Consider the following 19,255-nt stretch of genomic DNA (forward strand, 5'->3'; position numbering starts at 1 on the left):
ATTCTAATTTCTCAATAAATTAAGAATTCTAATTTCTCAATAAATTAAGAATTCTAATTTCTCAATAAATTAAGAATTCTAATTTCTCAATAAATTAAGAATTCTAATTTCTTAATAAATTAAGAATTCTAATTTCTCAATAAATTAAGAATTCTAATTTCTCAATAAATTAAGAATTCTAATTTCTCAATAAATTAAGAATTCTAATTTCTCAATAAATTAAGAAATTCAAAATGTAATTTATTAAAAGCAAAACACCACTTATAATAGGGAACAGGTTGGGGTTAAGCCAAAATTTTACCTACATTACGGAACAGGTTGGGTAAGCCAAAATGTCATTTATATTAATGAACAAATTGGGTAAGCCAAATGTAACTTATATTAATGAACAGGTTGGGTAGGCCAAAATGTCATTTATATTAATGAACAAATTGGGTAAGCCAAATGTAACTTATATTAATGAACAAATTGGGTAAGCCAAATGTAACTTATATTAATGAACAAATTGGGTAAGTAAAAATGTAATTTATACTAATGAACAAATTGGGTAAGCTAAAATGTCATTCATATTATGGAACCAATAGGGACTTAGCAGAATGACGTATATAAAACGTCACCGATGCTTTTTCCAACTGAAAATAGAAGAATACCAGCATGATTGCCTTAGCCAAAGGTACGGCGTGACGTCATGCTGCTAAGTCCCTATTGGGTAACCCAAAATGTCCCTTATTTGAGAGGATATTTTGGTGCAAAAATATATATATTTAATGCGTGTATGAGATGACAAGTTTAGTAAGAAACAATGTGGGTAAGTCATGATATTATTTATATTAGGGAACTAGTTGGGTAACTCATGATATTATTTATATTAGGGAACTAGTTGGGTTAGTCATGATTTTATTTATATTAGGGAACTAGTTGGGTAAGTCATGACTTTATTTATATTAGGGAACTAGTTGGGTGAGTCATGATATTGTTTATATTAGGGAACTATAGTTGTTTAAGTCATGATATTATTTCTATTAGGGAACTAGTTGGTTGAGTCAAAAAAATAATTCGAGTAACAGTCAATTTCTTTAATTGTAATTTGAATATACACAGCATTTGTCAACGTACAACAAAAAACAACGTCACAATTTTATAATCTCCATTAACAAAAAAATTAAATCGCGATTTATTTTGTTTTCGGTTAAATTCATGAATACATCAATATAGTTATTTTAAAACTTACTATTTGTTCCTTTTGTTAACTGTTTGTATAAGGTTGAAGATTTCAGTGTTTTCAAGGCATAAATTTACAAAGGCAAATTTACGTGTATATATATTTTTTACATTTAACCTTTATATATTTGTATTTTGTTTTTTCATGTCTATAATTCTTATGTTTTGAAACTTGTTATAATCTAAGCACCCGTTTTTACCCCCATCTGGTGGGAAAATTGTTTTTAAAATTTAATAACTAATCTCTAATAATTCCACCCAGTTATGGGCGGTGGGATATTTCGCCTGAGTTAACTAAAATGGCTAAACTAATTTTCTAATAAATCTACTATAGTGGTTTTCAGTCGCTTTTACCTTTGGTTTTTATTCTAAGTGCAAAAGTAAAAATTTTAGATTAAAATTGTTATTTATGATATTATAATATAAGCAGAGCGTTTACTTAAGTTCTTTAATTTTATTAATTAAAATAAAAACAATTTAACGACTTTTATATAAATAATGTTTAAATTTTAAAAATTAAAAATTTAAGCTTTATTTTTATCTGTGACTGAAAACTACTATAGCTAAATGGTAGTAGCAACACTACCAAAACACGATATTTTGTTCATAAGACAAGCTCTTTTTACACGCTCACATTATTACATTTTATTCTTATCCGCTCATGTAAAAATGTTGTACCCCGTACCCTATGAACACGTTAACATAATGTTAAAAAGGTAGAGGTAGGGTTGACTTTTAGCAAGTTGCGATTTTAGGCACCAAATAGTTAAAATTGAAGCCGCGTAGTGTCGCGGATTACCTATTACGCGCGCTATAGTCGCGCGTTTAACAACGCCATCTGTCGCAACAGACTAAAACTCATAAATTACTAATTATTGTTTAAACTTATTTAAAAAGTGATGGTGGTGTTTTTATTTAATTTTTGGGGGTCCATGTTAAGCATTTTTAGGACGCAATTTTGTGAGTGGGCAAACTTAATCGTGATGGTGTTATTTACATCAGGACTTTAATTAATTAATTAAATTTAAATAAAATTAACTTAATCAACAGGCTTTGAAATAAAATTTAAACATCTACAAAATAACATTTATATATCTCGTATGACATATATACCGATAATTTAAGTAGATTAAATTTTAATTAAATAGCTATTTATAATGTAATTATTATTATTAATATTATAATACAGAGTCCCATTATACGATGATAAAATAATTGAAATGCAAAAAATCGTTTTGGCAATTTTTTATATTTTTACGTTATGATTTAAAACGCGATATTAGGTGTTGCCCGGCTTGTTTTGTTTTTCTATAATACGTGGCCCTTGTGGAACGAAAAATTAGTTCGTTATAGTTCGGACTTCCGTTGAATTGGTTAAAATTTACCCCCAATTACGCGGCTTCGCGGACGACATTGTAAGGTCTGTTTACTAAGCTCAGCTCTTTAATTTGTTACCTGACATTAGCGATAGCGTTTAACCGTTTATGGTTATAGCACGGTTTCGATTTCGGATATTCTTAGGGCCCCTCCGGCTCTAAAACTTCCTCGACCCGGTGATAGGCGGCGCTGCGCCTCATTAGTGGTCACGTGATCGAACGTCAGGTCTCGTGGCCTCAGGTAACTGTCGCTTGGGGACCTGCCAGCCAGCCGGCCGAAGAAGCGTCGATTTGTTACTTTGGTTTGCCTTTCGAAGGCGAAAGTAAAACTTCATAAAATGGGAAATGAACTCTTACCTTTTGTTTAACTCTGACTGTAATTGTTTGATTTTGATCTGCGCCATGTCAAGTTGGTGTCGCGCCTTCCATAGTTGCGTGTCGCAGACGGGGTCTTTGCAACGGTGATGTTTTATCAGATCTTGAGCTTCGTAGACAGCACCCCGGAAGCTAAGAGACTTGCCCATGCTCTGCAACATCAGATAAACGCTTCAATAAAAAACCTTTGCCTATTGCAGCCCCGTAACCAGCCACCGAAACTCGGGTACGCTCAAATTTATTCGGGTGGCGCCCATGCCTTGATACTCAAAATCATAATTTTGAACTCCCACTCATAAAATTAGTAAATATACCGAAATTGGCGTTATTTTGAAATTATGAATTTCGACTTCGTTGAAAACAGAATATTTTGTTAAAGATACGGGTAACCGATGTTATGTGATAATAGTTAGGACTGTTCACGAGCCGAGCTGAGCCGAGCTGGCTCGAGCTCGTGAACAGTCCTAATATTAGTTGGTGGTTGAGCAATCGATTTTGTTTTGGGGGTCGGTCGGCTTGGGGATGGTCAAGAATTTATTTGGGAACGCTGAGCATCCTCTGGCGCCTCCCCTTATATATGGACTTGACCTATGGGCATACCCCGCCAACTATGTGGGATCATTGAACAAAATATTTTAGGTCAGTCGGTGATACCAGATTGGAATGTCTAACCAAAGTAGCCAACTACAATCCAAAACCAAAACAAGTGTTAGACATTGGGGTTATTTCCGCTAGGATAATCCCGAACGCGACCAGGATAATAGTAAATATCATCTCCGGGTTGGCTTTAAATCAAATAATAAAAAAATCTGTCAGATTTACGCACCAAACTAACGAGCGTGCAGCATCCGGTGGTGTCTTTTTTGGCAAGGTATTTCCGGATGTACCGGAAATAGATGTGCTCGAAAACGAGCAGGAGTAGCGTGAGGAGAAAGCCGCAGCCAAGGAGCAGGAAAGCGCTGACGAACTGATTCGAGTCGAGCGGATTGCTCGCTTTCTGCTTCTCTTTGCTTGGGCGGCAGGAGCCTTGGAACCAAAACCTTTGAAGACGCTCCAGGTCGCCTGTTCAAGGGCCACCATTAAGAGGGAGGCAATGGGATGGTCACGCGTTGGGGTGGACTCACCGTTCTCCTTGTAAACTACCATTCTGTCGTTGAACATGCTCAAGTACTTGCTCTTCTTTGGAAAAGCGAACCCATACCCGGTCATGGCGTACCAGCTTCCAACCGTTAACAGACGACACTCGTTGTCTTGGGCGGCTAAGTACTCCAAGACTGTGGCATCGTACACGAAGGCGTCCATTTCACTGTCCAAAAAATATAGAATTTGCTTTGGTAGTTGGATGTTCGTTTGTTACATAAAGGACGAAAATACAACCGCTAGGTGGCTCTTTCGACTGAAAATTTTAATTGATCTAGAAGTGGATAATAAATCTCTTATGAAAGAAGTATCCATTTCGGCCAATAAAATTCAAACCGCCTCGGGACTCAAGCGATCTAAATGTAAAAGATATACTCCGTGGGAATATTTCCTTTTAATAAATTATATCTTCCTGATGTATTAGTTAAATAAGTCTTTATACGATATAATTAGTCCCACATATTTAGAAAAAAACACATGTTTCACACTTTTAGCCTTCGTGGGATATACAGGGTGTCCATTTTTAATCGAAAAAGTGATTTTTCTCAATAACCGTTGTAGTTAGAATTTTGAATTTTTTTGTGTGAATTGTCAGTACCGGGGGCCATTGTTGTACATAATGTTTATCAATTTTAAAATAATATTTTAAAATTTTGAAAAAAAAATTTTGATGTATTGGAGCTCGTCAAATTTTGTCAATGAGAAAAATGTAGAGCGACGTCGAAAACGTAAGAATAACGTTTGGTCGTTGAAAACACAATCATTTTTCACAAAATTACACGCGTTTGAAAATTGAATTAACGGGTAAACAAAATAATTGGAAAAATCAAAAACTAGAATCTTTTGGATGCAGTGGAAGTCATAAGATGGCGACGAAAATTCACACCCAAATACTTGGCGTTATTTTGCGTTTCAACCTTTTGGGCCAAAAACAATTTTTTCACGACAAATTAAAGTACGAGTAAATATATTGAACGTCTTGTTGACCTTTTGATAAGCAAATAAGGCGAAATTCGGAAAAGCTTGGCCGTTCGCCTTTAACCGAATTCGTTCTGTGCATACTTATGTTTACTATCCACTTATGATATTTTGTACTTCTAATTGAACGTATACACTCTTTTATATCCTCATTTGTGAGAGCTGCCATTTTATTACAGGTCTGATTTCAAATAGTGCATGCAAGGCCGCTTAAATAAAATAAATAAATAATCAGCTAGGCTTCACGCGGTCAAGTGCACGCGACGTCTTGAGCTGATGAGCCTAAACTATTTTAAATTAGGCCTGTAATGAAATGGCCGACTTGGTAAAAGAGTGTATTGCGTTAAAGCCAGGGCTCGTAGGTTCTCATTCAAGAGGTCGTAACACGAGCAATCAAGATAGAAAGCTAAACAACTTACTCCTTCTTAACTGCCTTGAGCCCTTCTTGGACAGTGGTTCGATTGTACCTCTTCATGTAGTTGAATAATTGTCGTTTGTTTTTCTTGAGCACCGCCCAGGTATTTCCGTACGGGACGGTTCCGTAACGAAAAGGTGGATCCTTTATTTTGGGATTTTCTAACTGGGAAAACACGCGTGGCTGATTAACGGCAACGGGTCAACAATGGGCGCCACCTTTTGGCGTCTTACTCTGTAGTCCTCGATCCCGGAAAGGTCGTAGAACTCTTCGCGCGTGATCATGAAGGCTGCTAAGTTAGCTGTGTAAATGGCCAAGAAGACGACAGTGAACATGGCCCAGACGTTGGACATGAACCTGGCAGTGTAGCCTCGTGGACAGTCGACGTTGACCGCCGCGCCAAAGAGAATAGCCCACACTAACCAGTAGGTACGGAAGAGGGAGAACTTGTGGTCTGTCCAGCGGGAAGATAAATAGACCTTGGTTGGTTAGCTAATCGAGATGGTGGACGACGTAGTAAGCGAGTTTCCATAATATCCGACACACGCCCAGTCAGACGAAAAAGTGGACGACGATGGTACTTTGACGTCATACCTCAGCGCGAGGGGGTAACCACTCGACCAAAAAGTGTACACCTGATTGCAAAATTCTCAAAAATTTATAGATACACTGTATTTCAGACTTAACAAAAACTGATAGAGATATTTCAGACTTAACCAAAACTGATAGAGATATTTCAGAATTAACTAAAACTGATAGAGATATTTAAGACTTAACAAAAATTGATAGAGATATTTCAGACTTAACAAAAACTGATAGAAATATTTCAGACTTAACCAAAACTGATAGACATATTTCAGAATTAACTAAAACTGATAGAGATATTTCAGAATTAACTAAAACTGATAGAGATATTTAAGACTTAACAAAAATTGATAGAGATATTTCAGACTTAACAAAAACTGATAGAGATATTTCAGACTTAACAAAAACTGATAGAGATATTTCAGACTTAACCAAAACTGATAGAGATATTTCAGACTTAACCAAAACTGATAGAGTTATTTCAGAATTAACTAAAACTGATAGAGATATTTCAGACTTCACTAAAATTTTAGAGACTACACTAGGTTTCAGTTCTCCTTTGAAATACCTTATCACACCATAACTTCAGAAAATGTACTACAATTCCTTATTTTTTACTAAAATTTCAGAGACTACACCAAAATGGTAAATATTTAACGAGTGGCTACCCCTCGCCTCAGTGTGACCTCGGTGACCTCTGACGTAAGCTTAGCCATTCTTTTGTTGTAACAAGTACCATCCTAATATCTAACTTTAGAGCCGAAAGATGGCGGTGCGGTTATTGAAATTCGCTTATTGGCAGTGTTTTTACCTCTTGGCGGACGCATTTTCTTGTCGTACCCCGAAGGACTTAGCCATTCGAAAATAAAGATGGCAACTGCCGCTGCTTGAATGATGATGAGCAAAATCAGGAGCCACGACAGCGTATCGAAAGGTTCTACGAGAGAAAACAAATATATACATGGATAAAATGCAACATACATAAATCGCTATTCTAGGAAAACAACGCCAACCATAAAACTACATTATTCTGGTTTTGTTGCATTAGAGCGGCTAATAATCTCTACATATCGTTATCCTCAATTCGCTGTAATTCCGAGGATCAATCGATATCGCGCCGTTCCGCGAAATGGGCCACAGTCGTTCCATCTCTCAGCCTTTCGTCACTACGATCAGAAGTATATAATATATTTAATACTAGAAAAGTATCTATCGCAGGCGCTAGGCAGTTTCCCATGCCCTATCTGAGACCAAAAGTCAAGTAACTCTAATAAAACCTATTTTTCATTTAATTTTTCAATTATGCCAATGTTCACGAAGAGGAGGTTGAAAATACTAACAAGGAGACTACCCGAGGTGGTTATCACCGATTTTGTTGAAACTCGGGGTTAGGTGACCTTATGGTAGTATGAAAATTGCCAAAGGGAAAAGTTGCAATGGGCTTTAGTTTTCCCATGGCAACCGAAAATTTTCCCTGACTTATTTTGCGCCAAGATTTTGTATATTTTAACCTATATTTCGGAAAAAGCTTCCTATTTGCAACCGAAATTAAATTCAATGACATTTCCCTGATTTTTAGAATAATTTTTAAAATTCCCTGACTTTTCCCGGATTTTTAGACCCATATTAAAATTCCCTGACTTTCCCAGGAATTCCAGGTTTTCCCGGTACCGTGGAACCCTGATTTTTAATAATTACAAAAATAACTGTGCATTTGTACAAACAATTTGCATTTTGAAAAACCATTTTTAAAATTTTGAATTTTGAGTTATGGAGAAAATATTTTGCAATTAAATTTTTCATTTTGAGTTATGTAAGTTATGTAGAAAATTTTTTTCAATAAAATTATTCATTTTGAGTTGTGGAGAAAATATTTTGCAATTAAATTTTTCATTTTGAGTTATGTAAGTTATGTAGAAAATTTTTTTCAATAAAATTATTCATTTTGAGTTGTGGAGAAAATATTTTGCAATTTGAAAATAAAAAGCATTTCGAACAACCCTGCTAAAGTTACGACTTTTTAAACTAAAATAATAGTTATATTGCAGATATAATTATATATTTTTGGTGTGAACTCTACTCGCGAGTTCATTTTGCAGGGTTCAGCCAACACTGCCCTCGTAAATACCAAAATAGAGATCACCCTCAACCTTCAATTAATCAAGATTCTCAGTAGTTTAATCCGATTGGAATATTCATTATCTCGTACACCGAAACTGCACGCGTATTAAAATCCCCCCAAATTAATTAATTGGGAATTCAGTGCTGGCATTTTTTTATACATTTTCTCTATAAAGTAAACTTCTGTTACTAATGGAGCTTTGACGCCACTGTTATTTACTTTTACAAGTCTACCAGCGGGTGCTACAGTTGCAAAGGAATTTCGGATTTCACAGTGCATGTTAAGACTATACTATAATATTAAATATTAATAACAATATAAATACGAGTTCGTAATAAAAAATGTAAATCCAACTTTAAAGGGAGTAGAAACTAAGGGGTAGAAATGTTAAATACGTTTCTTTTTTAAACTAAGGTGAGTAGGTAAAATTCAAATAGCATTATATTCTATTGTGAGTTAAAATTATAACTATTTTAGTTATATTTGATTCTATATCATTTTGAAATTAAAACTTTTATACAGGGTGTTTCAAAAGGTGATGCATAAATGTTTAGGAGTTGTAGGGGTTGAGTTGAGAAGTATGCCTGTTTTTTCCTACGATGAGTTAAAAGAGCGCCAGAGAGCTTCAAAGTGTGGCCTACTAGCCCCTGGAAGTAGGCTGCAACAAACGCAAAACCAAGCAGCAGGGACTCTAAATACTGTTTAAGTTTACTTTTTTTACGCTGGTTACCTCAATTTGCTTATCAAGTCCTTTTTTACCTATCACACGAACCCAAACCTTAATGTTCGCGTTTCCCTGCTGTTTGGTTTTGCGCTTGTTGCAGCCTACTTCCAGGGGCTAGTAGGCCACACTTTGAAGCTCTCTGGCACTCTTTTAAATCATCGTAGGGAAATGGGAAAAAAAAACAGCCATTCTTCTCAATTCACTCCCTACAACTCCTTAAATATTTGCATAACCTTTTATAACACCCTGTATATAATTGTTTATAATTTTCCATATTAAGGTTTTTATATTTATATTTGCTAGAAATAATGCCCACAATAGACTAGTTTATTATTATTAAATGGTATCGGAATTTTTGTAGGGGGCGCCATAGAAGTTCTGAGCAATTTGTCAACATTGGCGAGGCTAAGTATCATTTAAGACCCACGAGTGATTTCTTCGAGTGTCCCTCTTCCAGGGTATATAATCTTCCTCTAACGAGTCACCTGATTTGCGTGACAAATATAAGCAGGCATGTAAGCTCTGGTTTTCAGCCTTTCTTAGAACTACCGAGTGAATTTAACATTTTGTCCACGATGGAGGGAAGGATTTACCTGGTTGTGTGTCAAATATGAAGGGCTATATTCCCCGACTATCGTGTCACTGTCCGCTTAGCGAGGGCGCTTCTCTATGTCCAATATATAAATAAGGGCTCTGAGATTACCGTGGAAGGGATTGGCGGTCCGCTATAACTATTAATCACGGGACCGAAGAGATAGGTTCGAAAAGCTATTTTCCGCCTGACTTGACGCCCTTGTTGGTCCGAGCGCGTTTTTTCGGCTTGACTGATTTACGGCCTAGCGACAAGTCAATGGAACAGTGTGTGACGAGATTATAGGCGACGCGCTTTTGATGGAGGTTGCTATATTTGCGATGTCCATTTGCTTGACATTTTTATTTTTTGAGTTTTTACGTGTGCTAGGAAAGTTATTGAGTGGTAAGCTAGCTGGCTAGGTTGCTTTTTCTCAGATTATTATTTTTGGTTTCAAATGACTATGTTTTAAGTTTAAACGTGTAATCAGATTAGCAATATTCGACTTTGAACCGATATTTTCTTATATGTTTATTTTTTTTTTATTTTTAATATTTAAAAACAAAGTTTATCTTTCATCTATCAAATGTAATAAAATACTTTAATCCACATTCTAGGCAGTAATACGTTTTATCTAATTATCTGTAGTTTTATTCAAAATTTAAAAAATATTTTGTAATCAAGATAAAATTATCTGCAATAAATATGTTCATATAATATGCTGTTTATTTGGTTTTTCAATTTTCATTAGTTGCCCTACTCTTACCACACGCATTGTTAGTTTTAACCAAAGAATATAAAGCCCCAGGAATGGAAGGTGTAGCTCCGTCTAGTGGAGCTTTTGCGCCTCTCGTTTTTAAAGATAGACTGGGTTGAGTTAACCGTTTCCGGTTACTCTGATTTGCTCTGCTGGAAGTTTCTAGCGCAACCAAAACACGCGGCCGAAAATATCAATCCTTCCATTCCTGGGGCTTTATATTCTTTGATTTAACACCACGATATTTAGCTTCCAGATTATTCTTATTTAGAGTTACGCTTCTCAAAAAAAATTGTAGATGGCGTTTCCGATTTTACATTTAGCATGACGTAGTGAGTTTGTTCCGCTAAACGGATAACATAAGCAATAATATATTTTTAATTTTTCCATTCATAAAATTGTATCAGGAAATTTTCATTTTACACTAGTCGACAAACAAAGTAACTTTTAGGTCGTACCAACTTTTTTGAAAACGGAATTCTAGAGGAATAATTCTTCATAGACAGATAAATGGCATTCGTATTTCGAAGTTTTAATATAATTCATGTACGTCATTTCCAGGGATGTGAAGGCGCTAAGACAAAGTGATAAAATACCAACGCGTGCCCTGAAGAAATTGCTGCCCTGGTTTCGCACATTTTTGCGAGTTTCGAAATTGGACGCGAAGAAATGAAATGAAGAACTTTGGGAAATTTATTCCTAGAACCTTTTTTTGGAGAACTTTTTGTGGCGTTCTTGGCCGCCGTTGGCAGTGACGGATGGGATCCGTTGCACGCGGTGAATTCTACGGCGACACTACCGCCCTCTAGTTATCAATTCACGAAACAAAGATGCCAAAAATACCTCGGGTGAGTTTTTTTTTAAACTTTTCTACTCCATTCTTTTTTTTACCTTTTTTATATTGTAAAAACTTTTTTTTTTGGTTTTTTCGTGGTTTATATAATGCACTTTTTATCAGCGACCTCTCATGGAAGTTGTTGAAAGTGACCGCTGTTACTTTTTTATAGCGTTAGGTAATATATTTTACGCTTGGCCTCGCGGCCTAAAGATGGCGTTATCAGCAAAATTTGACGGGAATTTTTTTTTTGTATTTCGCGACTGCCATGTAATGTTTTATAATATTTATAAATACTGAGTCAGCTTGTTTTTAGTACAAGATGTAATACTGAGCGGAACTGATATTTGAAACCGTATCGCTATATATCTTGCAGGTATTATTGATATTGAATTTTATTTAGTTTTTGACATAATAATTTGCCAGTTTCAATAACATTACTCCAATCTATAGGTTTCAAACATTTTGCACAGAATAAGGCAGCGCGTTCTTAAAATTGGTCTCGCACAGAAGTACCATCATGGCCAATTGCGATAAAATAAAAGCGCGTATCAAAACTACTGGCGTAGGCTGTATTTCTGGTATTTGAAAATACCTTTACATTATTGAAACTGGCGAATTGAAAACCTAGTTACCGTATGAGGTTTCAGTAATAAAATCGTTAAATTCGACGGGTCAACGAACTCGCACGAACTAAATTAGGAGCAAAATCCAAATCGTTCAGCCGTAGGATTATATAAATGTGGCGGAAGAATACTGATAATTTTTCGCTTTATAATCTTGATCTATTTGCAGCGTAGGATTTCGTCGTTTGGAAGTTACCGGTTCAAATCCCAGCTCTGACGACCATAGGCCTTTCAATAAAATAAGCTACGCTTGCTGAACTGGTTTAATGTAGCTCATTCGTCACGAAATACGTAGAAGTTCAGTTCAGTTTATACTTAAGAACAGGGTGACTCGTCGATATTACCCTTATCTCCATAAAAACTTGTTGAGGTTAACGGTAAAATAGTAAGTGTAGGGAGCTGTTGGCTCGCGTGGCATCCTACGCTTTGTAACCTGACCACTTGAATTAATGGCTTTAAAAGTCGCTTGATGACTTAGGCCTAAGGTGGTGCCAGTGGAGGGGCTAACCACTCTTAGAAAGTCTGTACACCGGACTACGCTTAGATTACCACTGCCAAAGGCAGGGACTTCAAAGATTACGCGTAGTCCCATTAGTACAGTCAAAGGTACGGCTCTGTACACGGATTGCGCGGAGTGATCAGCCCCTCGCTGCCAGTTCAGTAACGCTCATCAAAAACATCGATGAGTAATGGATGCCAATATCTGGTTACTGTACGATTTTTCGCGTTTCCGATATGACGTCACGATGGGCATCCGATGCTCATCAAAAACCATCTCGAGAGAAGGTTTTTTTGATGTCTTGACGTCAAACGAGTCGGTTTTTACAGTTTAGATGGCTGAAAATCCAGAAAATCATACAACAATTCTACTAAAAATTTTAACAGGGATATTTATTTAAAAAAAGGTTTGTTACCATTTAATAGAATTTATCATTAAAAAAATGTATGCCTTGGTTTACTGTGCTTTGCTTTAGATCAAACGTTTTCCAGACATTGCCCCGTGACATTTATCGCCGCCATATTTAAAAACAGTGCTGACTAGAAATAACACTGGGGCTGTTCACAAATTACGTAACGCGGTAGGGGGGGAGAGGGGGTTTGTGCAAGCGTTACGAATTGTTACGTGGGGGGGGGAGAGGGGGTTTGTGCAAGCGTTACGAATTGTTACGTGGGGGGGAGGGGGGTTTTGGCAAGCGTTACGAATTGTTACGTGGGGGGGAGGGAGGGTTTACTGAAATGTTACGTAACACATCTTATTTTTACTATCGTAGAATAAAATTTTCATCACTTTCAGAAACAGTCGTAATTATTAAAAACATAAGCATCTTCATTGGTTTACTCACGTTTAAAAGAATTGCATATGACCTTGATCTACAGTTTCGCCTATTTTCCCCCGCTCGGGATGGACAAAAGTGCGAGAACGATTAGTCTGGATCTACCACGTGAATTTTAAAGTTTTAAATTTTTTCCTCAGTTTAGATTGATTGTTCATTGTTAAAAATGGACAAAAGCGCTCTATTTACGTCCCTCATATCTGCTTACGGAAAAGCGTTCCCCAATAAGACACCACAATAAAACCCATGGGTGGGTATAAAGTGTTGCATAAAAATACAGTTGTCATTTCAAGTTTAAATTACAAACAATAAAATTTAGTACCTGATCTTATTGTACTTTATTACCAGCATATTAGTTGTTACGTACTATAATAATTTAAGGGGGGGTTCGATATTTGTTACGTAATTTGAGAAGTGGGGTCTTTCCATTTGTTACTTTTTGTTACGAGGGGGAGGGGGGGAGTCTAAAAAGTGGTTTTTCTGCGTTACGTAATTTGTGAACAGCCCCACTGTTCAGTAATTTCCTACGTCACTATGACGACAAGCGCTCATCGAGTAAAAACCGATTTTCCCCAGATTTGCGTTATTGAACGTAACACTGAGCTTATCGTAGCTTATCAACATCAAAACAAGAAGGTTTTTTACAAGCTAACTTTATGGGGCTGTTCACAAATTACGTAACGCAGAAAAACCACTTTTTGGCCTCCCCTTCTCCCCCTCGTAACAAAGAGTAACAAATTACGTAACAAATATCGAACCCCCCCCCTTAAATTATTATAGTACGTAACAACTAATATGCTGGTAATAAAGTACAATAAGATCAGGTACTAAATTTTATTGTTTGTAATTATCATTTGAAATTACAACTGTATTTTTACGCAACACTTTATACCCATGGGTATGAAATTCTTTTAAACGTGAGTAAACCAATGAAAATACAAATGTTTTTAATAATTGTGCCTGTTTCTGAAAATGGAGAAAATTTTATTTTACGATATAAAAAATAAGATGTGTTACGTAACATTTCAGTAAACCCTCCCTCCCCCCCACGTAACAATTCGTAACGCTTGCCAAAACCCCCCTCCCCCCTACCACGTTACGTAATTTGTGAACAGCCCCTATTTTTGTGATAAAAACATGATTTTAACTGGTTTTAAAGTTTTAATTTTCCAGTTTTCTTTAGTTATTATTTTTCTTTCTATAAGAAAATGTTCTTAGTCCTACCATGGACAGTAAATTAAGAGGACAGGTTTTCGATACCCTTCCACAGTGCATTTTATTTCTCCCCGCGTATCAATCAGCTCGAGAGACTCCGAGGGAGTCTTGCAAGGTCGTTTGTACCACGTGATCTTAAAATTTCAAAATCGCAATCTAATGCGGTTGATATTGTTACGTAATTTTTTGCGCTTTATATTTTAGTAATTTTTAATTTTGGTTTTTTAATTCAATAAAAACTATCAACTGATATTTAGTATATCATATTTAATCTATAAAAACGTGAAAAAATACCTTTTGGCATAAAAATGTAGGCCTACTTCGTGTTTATCTTTTTTTCTTTTTTCGAACAGTATCGTCCACTCTTAGCGATACTTGTTTTTTTTTTCAAATAACCTTGGCCGACTCCCTTAGTGTGATTGGTTTACGGGGGCTAACAACCAGGCTTTTTACCGATCCTCTAAAATCTACTATCCATGGTCCTACGGCGGGATTCGAATCACCACAAGAGTTTACACGTTTATGCACAACGAGAGATGTCACCACTGTGTCGAAAAAAAACACTGGTGATCCCCCGAAGGAGTAAAAATGATGATAAATAGCCATCAGGGAAAAAATTCTAATCTCACTACCTTTATTTTAGTTCCAATAATTTTTTTTTTCAAAAGTTATTTTGATATCGAAGATACAGGTAAAATTAAGATGAAATGAAGCATAAAATTAGGGTTGTTAATTTTCCGGAAAAATAAAATGCAAAAATTTTCCGGAAAATTTTCCGAATTGCGGAAAATTTTCCGCAAATCGGAAAAATAAAAAATTTAAACATAAATTACTTTTTAAGGGTTTTTAATGTTTTAAACTTTTTATCGATTTAAAATGACTAATATCAGTAAACATCCTACAAAACATTAATAGTGTTACATTTCAACCAGTTTAAACTAGTCTATAGGTTTAGTTTTACTTTTAGATTAGAAAAAATGAGGTGAAAATTCCGCTTTATTTAAATTTGCAAACAATATATTAGAAAAATCATGGAATGAAAACGTTTTTAATATTTTTCGGAAAAATCCGGAAAATTTTCCGGAAAAAAGGCCTCGGCAATTTTCCGGAAAATTTTCCGAGCCAGAAATTTTCCGACTTACAACACTACATAAAATTGATTTCAATAGTTTCGTCCAAGCAGACAATCAAGTCGTCGTGTACCCTGTGTTACCCAATTACCTTAAGATATGCTAAATAGACTAAAATACCTTCGTAATGCATGTGGCCAAAAGAGGCTTAATGATCTACCATTGATCCATGTACACTGGGAGTTTTCTCAAAACCTCGACTTAAATTTTAAATAAGTCATCAAGCGACTTTTAAAGCCATTAATTCAAATGACCGGGTTACGATGCGTAGGAGGGTGGTGGCGAGACCTTCATGCCACGCGAACCAACAGCTCCCTACACTTACTATTACATTTAATCTCATGAATTAAATACAGGGTGAGACATTAGAAATAATAATAAGGACTTGGCAACATGGCGTATATAATACGTCACCCATGCTTTTTCCAATTGAAAAAAAAATTACCAGCATGGCGGCCATAGCCAAAGATACGGCGTTACGTTATTAAAAGTCCTGAGAATTCGGGCCGAATTTCTAGTAGCTCCTTCTTAGACTTTTCCGCCACGTCACTCACAAGGAGAGTACCCGAGGTGTTTATTGCCGATTTTGTTCAAAGTCGGGCGTAATGTAAAAGGAGACGTTGCACTACCCATTCGATTTGCCATGGCAACGGAAAATGATTTTTACCACTTAAAACAAAAAATATCCTTTAAAATGCATGGAGTCATGGACAGTAAATTAAGAGGACAGGTTTTCGATACCCTTCCACAGTGCATTTTATTTGTCCCCGCGTATCAATCAGCTCGAGAGGGAGTCTTGCAAGGTCGTTTGTACCACGTGATCTTAAAATTTCAAAATCGCAATCTAATGCGGTTGATATTGTTACGTAATTTTTTGCGCTTTATATTTTAGTAATTTTTAATTTTGGTTTTTTAATTCAATAAAAACTATCAACTGATATTTAGTATATCATATTAAATCTATAAAAACGTGAAAAAATACCTTTTGGCATAAAAATGTAGGCCTACTTCGTGTTTATCTTTTTTCCTTTTTCGAACAGTATCGTCCACTCTTAGCGATACTTCTTTTTTTTTCAAATAACCTTGGCCGACTCCCTTAGTGTGATTGGTTTACGGGGGCTAACAACCAGGCTTTTTACCGATCCTCTAAAATCTACTATCCATGATGGAATTTGCTCGGTTTCAAGAATTGTTTTTAAAAATTTGAAAATCACGAAATGGGTAATTTGGACTATATTTAGGTAAATTTCATCAAGTTTGGCTCAATTGGAACAATTTTAGGTAAAATTGTAACAACCTTTGGGTAAAATAAGGAAAAAATCTTATTTTTGTATTAATCGGTCAAAAACATTTTCGGTTGCCATGGCAAATCGAATGGGTAGTGCAACGTCTCCTTTTGGGAAATTTCATACCTCTACATTACGCCCGACTTAGAAGAAAATCGGTATTAAAGCAACAGTCGGCTCTATTATTGCCACCTGTATTATGATAAGGTCCTTGTTGTTAGAGATGGCAATGAATCTATCCGTTTCTTCGAAAGAAACGACGTTGTTGGAGAGCGTGGTGCCATCTATTAATGGCAAAGGAAGCTAAAATTCAAAAAAGCGAAACAATAAGGTCGTCAGAGAACCATTCTAGAGTGTTATAGTTAGACAACGATTATTAACCTAAATTATACATCCCATTTAAAATATTGTTAAAAATTACTATAATTTAAGTTATCGTCAAATTTAAAAAACGAGCTAATCAACGCGAGGGGTACTTTTATGTCCCGCATTTTGGGTCAAAATGTAGCGTAAGCATCTTGTTTTGATTTCGACGCTAGCGACATCTGTTGAAAAAAGAGATACTTCACGTTGAGCCGACACTGTCTTGCTTTAAACACCTCGGGTACTCTCCTCGTCAGTTATAGCATTGATTCCACTTCCCAAAACACGTGATTATGGTGCTCCATCCTCCAAGTTAAAACGATTTTGTGGCCCTTAAGCGCTTTATTTGAATTGTGCAATTTGAAATCTTAGAATTTACTTAGATGAATAGATTGAATGTTAAATTACGAAATTATAGATCTTTGGCGTCGCTTTCAAATGGGGGCTACCATCTCCTCCAATTCCCGAGTTTTGACCCCACAAAAGGCCCCTTCCTGTGCCTCAAAGAAGACTCTTTTCCCAGGGGGCTTTAAATGAAAGGGTCTTTGCGGGTCGAAACACGGGAAGTTATAGCAACCACGATTCGAAACCGTTGCAAAGGCTCTGTTTCATAAAGTTGCTAAGACGCTTATGAACTCCCCTCCAAGCGTTATAGATTTGATACTTTCACCGCTATCTAGCACGAGTCACCAAAATTAAACTCAAATATTTATCACAACAAACTTCAAATTCAATCTTTGCTATTTCCTCGAATCGGGGCTAGCGAGGTAAACTCGATCCTAGTCACGCGGCTAATTTGCATATATATAAGACGACCGAAGGTTTCGTGGGGTCATCCGACGCGTAAATGTTAAGCCTTGGTAGGTTAATTGGCCGCTAGAATATCGTAAAGGGGAAGGGGGACGCGATCTAGGCGATGCATTAAAGATATTAAACTTACATGGGATTACAAGTTTGGTGCAAACGCTGTAAGGCTTAGCGAGCGAGGTTTGTGACAATTCGATTTTTGACCAAGGCCTAATTTGGAACACCGTAAACTAAAGCGAGCCGTTAATTTAAAATCAATAAGCCTCGGCTTCGGCCTTGGCTTGGGGAGGAGGGCACTTATAATATTGGGATTCGCGTCTATGAAAACGCAATTATGAGTCTAAACAGAAGCATAATTTACAGGTATTATTTCTCCACTAAAATGGGTGTTTGATCGCTACTAATTAGGATTAAGATATGCAAATTAACCCATTAATAACACATACATATTTGGATGTGGTAGATTGGGATTGCAATTTAATTACGTTTGATTTCAGCTAGGTTGCAGACGTCATCGATAGTTTTAGTTTTAGTCTCCGGACTAAAAATGCGTAACTCACTCTGCGCATGTGCGAAGGACTCGTAAGTGGCGACCATGTTTAAAAAAAAACAAGATTAGCGTTTGTTGTTTTTTAAACATGGATGCTCCGTGTGATACCTTCGCACTTGCGCAGTCGCTGTTATGCCTATTTTCCCCGATAGAGAGATGGGAAGAAGATTTTTTAATTATTTGCCAACGAAACATTCCAGCATTCATTAGTCCATGGCAGGAATCAATACCTCTACTTGGAATGCTTATCGCGGCAGATTTTCGTCTCGATGTGGCTGACGGTTTTTTGGACGTCACTATGTTAACTTAACAAAAAACAACGTGGAGGGGGAGCGCGCGCAGAGGGGATTTTTTATCTCGTAGACGGGGCCAAAGCCGTCAGAGTTATCTTACCATACGTGATACGGCAGGATAAGCATCCCAAGTAGAAGTATGGATTCCTGTCCATTGGGACCGTGTCTACGTTTATGTCTGGAGAATGCCAAAAATTTATTGCGTTATTGGACGTATACATTCGGAGTAGTTACCGGATAAACGTCCAAACACAATTTTCGAAAACTTTTAAGATGAAAGAGCAAAGGCCTCTCGATCATTGTTGTTAATTTTACGGAAAAATAAAATGCGGAAACATTTCCATCGATATAAAATGTCTAATAACAGTAAACATAATACAAAACATTAATAGTGTTACATTTTTAATCAGATTAATCTAGTCTAGAGGTTTAGTTTTACTTTTAGATTCGAAAAAATGACTCAATCTGGCTAATCATGAGAACTTTTTTATTATTTTCGAAAAAATACGGAAAATATTTCGGAAAAAAGGCATCGGTCAAATTTTCCGAGTT

The 19,255-nt window shown here is 36.3% G+C and overlaps 1 protein-coding gene across 2 annotated transcripts in view; it reads right to left on the reverse strand.

The window, feature by feature from the left end:
- Positions 1-1,158: 1,158 nt before the first annotated feature.
- Positions 1,159-19,255, reverse strand: part of LOC149962198 (glutamate receptor ionotropic, NMDA 2B-like) — a 120,712-nt gene continuing 102,615 nt past the window's right edge. For both annotated transcript variants that reach the window (XM_090179040.1, XM_090179046.1), the window contains exons 10-16: positions 6,902-7,027; positions 5,739-5,959; positions 5,510-5,670; positions 4,097-4,278; positions 3,799-4,034; positions 2,955-3,124; positions 1,159-2,857 (exon numbers count right to left, since the gene is read on the reverse strand). In XM_090179040.1, coding sequence (XP_090035166.1) covers positions 2,710-2,857; positions 2,955-3,124; positions 3,799-4,034; positions 4,097-4,278; positions 5,510-5,670; positions 5,739-5,959; positions 6,902-7,027 — 1,244 coding nt within the window. In that variant the 3' untranslated portion in view covers positions 1,159-2,709. The remainder of the gene's footprint in view (positions 2,858-2,954; positions 3,125-3,798; positions 4,035-4,096; positions 4,279-5,509; positions 5,671-5,738; positions 5,960-6,901; positions 7,028-19,255) is intronic.

The sequence above is a fragment of the Leiobunum rupestre genome, chromosome 1 (assembly GCF_980474605.1).
Source record: "Leiobunum rupestre chromosome 1, qqLeiRupe1.1.hap1, whole genome shotgun sequence".
Lineage (NCBI taxonomy): Eukaryota > Metazoa > Arthropoda > Arachnida > Opiliones > Sclerosomatidae > Leiobunum > Leiobunum rupestre.